Source organism: Lolium perenne, chromosome 6, assembly GCF_019359855.2.
Source record: "Lolium perenne isolate Kyuss_39 chromosome 6, Kyuss_2.0, whole genome shotgun sequence".
Lineage (NCBI taxonomy): Eukaryota > Viridiplantae > Streptophyta > Magnoliopsida > Poales > Poaceae > Lolium > Lolium perenne.
This window is the reverse complement of record NC_067249.2, coordinates 256,609,856-256,616,472: the sequence shown is the minus strand read 5'-3', so window position 1 is coordinate 256,616,472 and position 6,617 is coordinate 256,609,856. Positions and strand designations below refer to the sequence as shown.

At 47.7% G+C, this 6,617-nt stretch overlaps 1 protein-coding gene across 1 annotated transcript; it reads left to right on the top strand.

Moving 5' to 3' along the window:
* LOC127305278 (uncharacterized) lies at positions 1–3,818 on the top strand. Its single transcript, XM_051335691.2, has 3 exons — positions 1–281; positions 383–545; positions 2,255–3,818. Exons 2-3 carry the CDS (start codon positions 435–437, stop codon positions 3,431–3,433), a joined length of 1,290 nt encoding a protein of 429 aa, XP_051191651.1. The 5' UTR covers positions 1–281; positions 383–434; the 3' UTR covers positions 3,434–3,818.
* The last annotated feature ends 2,799 nt before the right edge of the window (positions 3,819–6,617 follow it).

The window sequence follows — 6,617 nt, the reverse complement described above, 5'->3', positions numbered from 1 at the left end:
TATTTCCAGTAATCACAGGCAACTCCAGTACTCCCCATCGTCTCGCGCTCTCTCCCCACCTCCCCGAGCTCGCGCGCTCGGATCCGGCTCATCCTAGGGTTTCCCACCGCCTTCCCGCCCCGATCCCGCCGCCGGCCGCCCGGACTCGCGCCGCCGCCATGCCTGGATCTCGCGGGGCGGTCTGATCGCAGCACGCGGAAGCGAGGACGGCCGGTTCGATTCCGGGCGTCCCGCCGCTGCTCGGGCCGGAGATCCGCCCGATCCGTCGATCTCTGCTGCTGGTGAGGAACTCTATCCCGCTCTGATTGCTGTTCGCACGGTTGATTTTGCTCTGCTCTCTGATACGAATCGAATCTCCGTTGCTCTGCTCTTCCTCGCTCAGTTTGGATCCCATTTCGCTGCCGCCCTGCCCTGCCGCCACGCGTGTCGACGAGATGCAGCGTGGGAGCGAGATGCGGGCCGTGCACAACAGCGTCGACACGGTGAACGCCGCCGCCGCCGCCATTGTCTCGGCCGGGAGCCGCACGCAGCCTACCGTGGAGCCGGTTCGTGCCTGTACCCCTGCCCGCCCTCTTGTGTGAATTGTATTATCTTCCATGTTGCTCGTGTGATTAGATTAGGTGGGTCGGTTCGGTAACTCTGCTTTGATGCTTTTGCTGTTGTGTCAGGGTTCATGATTGCTTAGTAGATACATCTTCCGTTTGTGCTTGATCGCGTATTCTGCCGCTGCTGCTTTTCGTGATTTGATATGTGACACAAGGAAAGCTAGTCTTGATGCAGCATGTTCTTACCGCGTCAGCAGACTGACATATACCTATGGTAGGTATTTGATTGCATAGTTATGGTGCTGGATACACCATTGATGCATAATATCGTAGATACTCGCTGGAATTATTAGAGTTCCTATGCGAAACAGGTGTTACAGTTCACCAATTACATGGCCTGTGTCGTTTTTTTTCTGCGAGTGCTGTGTAGAATTGTTTTAGTTAGGATGGCAGATAAATTTCATAATTTACTTGTCTGCTTTGAAATGGTACTTACACACTAATAGACCCTTGAGGGCGGCTTTGCATTTTTATTCACTAAGTTGACCTGTAAATGTTGGCAATATCATTTAACATACATGTGGAAGTCTGAGGACTATTACGTTAAATATACAACTGTTAGAAATCAAGTTTTGCCCCTGCCTGTATATTTATGAGAGGTGCAATACATATAATCACTTCAGGAAAGTCCTTATAAGTCCTATGGTTGACACGTGCGAGTGCCACATTTGACCTTGAGATGAAGCTTACTATCAAGCACTGAAACCATGAATGGAAATTGGCACCATAAAAGAACATGAGAATGCCTCAGAAAAGAAGGTTTAGTTGAAACAGTCAGTTTGAGTTCTTCTGAGGACCAGATGGGACAAAAATATTCTCTCTTAGCTGGCCATATGCCACCAGCTATTATTTCTATTTTTAATCCCTGGCATTATTTACTCCTTTCTTTAATACATGGCCTGCTGTTTAGGTATTCATCCTGCTCTGTTTATTAGTTTCCATCTCCAGTTTTGTCTGTTCCTCAAAAATTAAGGCAATGTGTTGCACCTATGATTGCTACTCTCCAGACCTTTTAGTTGGACCACATTAAACAAACGACATATACTCTGTTTTATTACAATAGCAGCCGGTACTTGCTGATGTGAGATGTAGTGGAGCTAATGTTTTAACCCTGTGAGTGAGGCTATGTGTTATGATTTTGGCTATAATTATAGGCCCCATTGATACTATGTGTTATGATTTTGGTCAGAACTATAGTCCCCCTTTCTTCATGCTATATCTGGCTGTGATCTCCATGCGTAATTTTGGGTGACTTGCATGATTTTATTTCTACTCTCTTCTAGGATAGATTCAGGCTAGTTAACATGATGATGATGCACTTCTATATCTATTGTTGGCATAAACAGCAGATGATAATTTCACTAAAATTGCTTTTGTTTGTACTTTCAATGTGTGGTATTGCTTGTATTCCTGTCATCTTTTTCTTACCAAAGTCGCATATTGTATTGTGGGACAAGTATAGAATGCGTGTCTTAGAAAAGTGCACCTGCTACTGATTGCATATAGACATATAACTCTCTTCAATTCATACTTGTAAAGTTGTCTTGATTCATCAACTTTTTATGCTGCCATATGCAATCCACTTAAGCAAGACTGCACAAGAATCACACTTTGCTTCTGTACTAATGACTAGTGTTGTTCATTTGCAGAGAAGGAAATGGGCTGATTGGTTGAGCGTATACTTCTGTTTTGGGTCTCAAAAGAATGACCGACGCATTAGCCATGCTGTCCTTGTCCCGGAACCTGCATCTCAGAGGATAGATGCACCTGCACCAGCAATTCCAGACCATCCACCTCCCCAGGTTTTCCCCTTCATTGCTCCTCCATCGTCACCTGCTTCTTTCCTTCAATCAGGATCTGCATCTATTATACAATCACCGATGGGGCCTCCATCATTTTCACCTCGCTCGCCAAATTCTCCATCACCCACAGGACCTCCATCCATCTTTGCTATTGGGCCATATGCACATGAGACACAGGTAGTCTCACCTCCAGTCTTCTCTGCCTTCACTACTGAACCTTCAACAGCTCCTTTCACTCCCCCACCAGAGTCTGTCCACCTGACAACCCCTTCTTCGCCTGAGGTGCCATATGCTAAGCTTTTGACTTCAATCAACAACAGCAAGAATGGTGAAAGGGGTGATATTCACTCGTACCATATGTACCCTGAGAGCCCAATAGGGCGCCTCATATCTCCAAGTTCGGTTTGTTCTGGCACTTCCTCCCCATTCCCTGACCCTGAGTCGCAGCAGGCTTCCTCAGGCTCCACTTTCCCCTCCTTCCCAGTTCGTGTGCCCCCAAAGATCCTCGATGGCGATGGCATTGCTACACAAAAGTTGATACCTCGCCATATGCGGAATGGTGGCTCCCTTTTGGATGGCCATATTTCAGCTGCTGTACCTGTTGTGGACTTCTCTGCGCGGCTTCAAAACAATGATCATGCTATGGATCACCGGGTCTCGTTTGAGTTGACAGTTGAAGATGTTGCCCGCTGCCTGGAGAAGAAAACTGCAATTTCAGGAGAATCTGCTGCATCATCATTTCACCTCTCATCAACCAGTAATGGTGACCGCTCCAGGGAATCCAATGAAACTAAGGCAGGGCTGTATGTTGATGAAACATACCATGACTTGCCTGAGAAAGCTCGTCGCTCCCTGTCCCTTCGACTGGCCAAAGAGTTCAAGTTCAGCAACACTGATGCTCCTCAGGTGGAGGAGGCGGGAGCGCTTGGCTCTGACTGGTGGGCAAATGAGAAAGTTGCTGCGATCGCAACAGAGCCAAGGAAGAGCTGGTCCTTCCGCCCTGTTGCGCAGCCAGGGGTCAGCTAACCTCTGCACTGACCATAACCTTACAACAGGAAGATATAAGTTTTTTTTTTTGCTTCTTTTGCTCCTGCAACTGTAGTCACATTCTCCAGGCATTATCATGTTAACCGCGGGAGATGCCAAACGTATGCAAAACTTTTAGTGGTAAGTCGAAGTTAGATAGCAATTCAGGGTCCAGCTAATCATCATATGAAAGACTAAAGGTGATCTGCAGATTCTGGAACCCTCCTATGTGTTGTTGTTATTGTTGTTGTCATTATAAAACCGCAAATACTTTACCGGCCTAGCAGTCTGTTGTAATCCTCTTTAACTGACCTGCTGTTCCTGTGCTGATGATGTTTATGTACATAATGAACTAGCCGAAATGGTAGAACTGTTCCTTCTGGCAGCATTGTGAGATTGAGCCTTCACTGGCTTGACAGAATTATTGTGATGTTCATCCAGATGATAATTTGTTGTTCTGATGATTTTGTTGCGCCTGGTGGGCTAATTGGAACTACCATGTACTGTTCCTGTGCATCCAAGGACTCCCAGTTGGTACACGATGCCGATGTTTCACTGGCATGTTGTTCTTGGCTCACCAGTCATTGTCACAGATTATGATTTTTGGTCTGATATGGTCATCTTTGTGGATGGCGCCAAGCAATTCCCATCATTTTACTTACAGGGACTTTTTGAGAAAACATGCTGGAAATCATCGGGGTTTTGTTGTCTGCAAGAATCTGAATAGGACCCAAATAGACAGGAAATAAAATCCTGAAAGGGTATTCTGGAGCCACTGTCTCACGCAGAGATGGACCGCCAGAGATTACATGGAGATCGCGAGACGTTTAGTATTCGGGAGAAATTGACGGGCCATAAAGCTGAAAAACAAAATATCACGAGATCCTGTCCTGACCCCCAAGAATCGTCAAGGGACACATTTTATTACAATGTCAGTCTCAGCAAGTTATTCAAAAAATAGGCAGCCTGAAGAAGAAGAAACAACAGCACCGACACCAACAGCAACAACAAATTTTATTTTTATTTTGGAACGGGGGCAAAAGCTTTTTTTTTTAATAAGGAGAGCCCGAAGGGAAACAGTGGATGTGTACAATATTACAGAAGATCCTAGAAGATTGAGAAAATAATACATAGGTCCCCGGTTTATGTGGAGGAGACATCTCTAAAAGATCTGAGAAGCAATTAGGTCCCTCCATATTTCCTCTGCCGAGCCAGAGGCCAGCTGCACTACCGTCGAGCACTGCCGCGGGGATGGAACCACTTGCTTCAATGCCTGCGTTGGGTGCGGCCGCTGACCTAAAGGAAGACCTCCGATGGAGGTTGAAAGGATGTCGGAGCTCACCGGCTTTAACAGACGACACGCAACCGTCGAGATGAAGCTCGCCGAAGTTGCTTCCAAGCTTCGGAAATCCTAGACACATGAATTCTCACTAGCTCCGTCGATGTCGAGTAACCCGCCTTCCAGCACAACACTCCTGCCACGGGTGGGAGAAGGCGGGCAGGATGGTCGGAGAAGCGAGGATTGGGCACAAATTGGCCGTGGAAGCCAGCGCCGTCGTCATCTTCCTCCACGCCGCCACTGCCGGCCAGATCGATGTCGAGGACGCCGAGGACGCAGCTCTGCGCCCAGAGGTGCTTATTACCGAGGGCCTCGGCAGGAGGAGCAGACTATATCCACCCCCACCTGAGGGGCTTGACATCGCAGCTTCTTAGCCGCTTGCTGGCGCTGCACTTAGTCATCGGGAGGAAGAGGCCCCTGCTCCTCTCTGAATCACAGCCTCTCGAAATCATCCTTCCCCACCCGTCACCACCTCGGCCGGCCGGCGGGAGAAGGACGAAAAGAGCGAAGGCGTAAAACAGAGAAAGGGAGCAGATGTTGGGCTTATTGATGGAGATTTTTGGGGCAGAACCAGGCGCCACCGTCTCTGACCGTCGGACCATCTTGCTGTGCCGCCACCACCAACAACAACATCTTACCCAGAAAAGTTGGTACGCTACTCCAAAACCACGGCATCTCGCCGAGAAACCTATATATAAACCTACCTACTACTTCGGCGCGTCCCCCTCCCCGTCTCCAACCGACAGAGCCACCGGAGAAGGGTCGGGTTCGGCCCGGTCTTCGATGATCAACGGGAAGAACAAGGGCGGGGGGATAGAGGGGTGGGAGAGAAGGAAAGGTAACCACTTCTAATAGCTAAGTGGGGGGCAAAAGCTTTGCTTCATTCTATTAATTAAGAAGGAGATGTTTTAATGAATATCATGCAATGTACCGGACATATTATTACAACAACCACTCTTGCGGCATTAAATCACCCGATCTTCTAGCGCCCGCTAACCCCTCTTTCTTAATCTTATCGAACACTACATGAGACATCGCACATTTGTTGCGAAAAAACCCTAGCGTCCCTTTTATTCCAAACCTCGCACGATACAAGTAATGTGATGGAAGCCATGGCTTTATGGTTAGGCATGCGTCCATCCGCCATCATGTTCCACCACGTGGGAAGATCAGGATTTGCCCAGTGTACCGGCTGCAGCAGATTGAGCCATATCCATCATCAAACCCCAAAGGCGGGTAGTGTAGCGACAATGAACGAACAAATGGTCGATGGTTTCCGTGCATTGCCTACAAAGGGGACAAAGTCCACAGTTGGGCCATACACGCTTCAAGCGGTCGGCAGTTCATATCCTATTTTGATTGGCTAACCATGCGAAGAACTTCACCTTTGGGGGTGTCCAAGCCTTCCAAATTGTCATGTCCAAGGATGATAGTGTTTTTTTCGAAAATGTGCATTTTATTACTTGCGCAATAGCCCGGCCTCTGCATAACTAAGATGCACACAGCCGCTCACAAATTCGTTACAAAACCACAATGGTGTTCAGAGATAAAACATAGTTCAAAATCAGGAACAAAAACTAGCTAGGAGGATCCAGCCGAAGGTCACGCTGCCACCCATGTTGGGAGAAAATATCCCTCGTCGTATCCTCCAACCGTGAAGACACCTCCGTAAAGAGGTCACGGTGCTCCACACGCTGCAAGGGTATCCATGAACGAAGCAAAGCTGTGCACCGGTAGATGACCTGCAAAAACGTAGAAGAAATATTATTGAAAATCTTATCATTTCTACATAGCCACAGCGACCAAATGATTGCAATCGCTCCCATCCTAATAAGACGTTTAAAC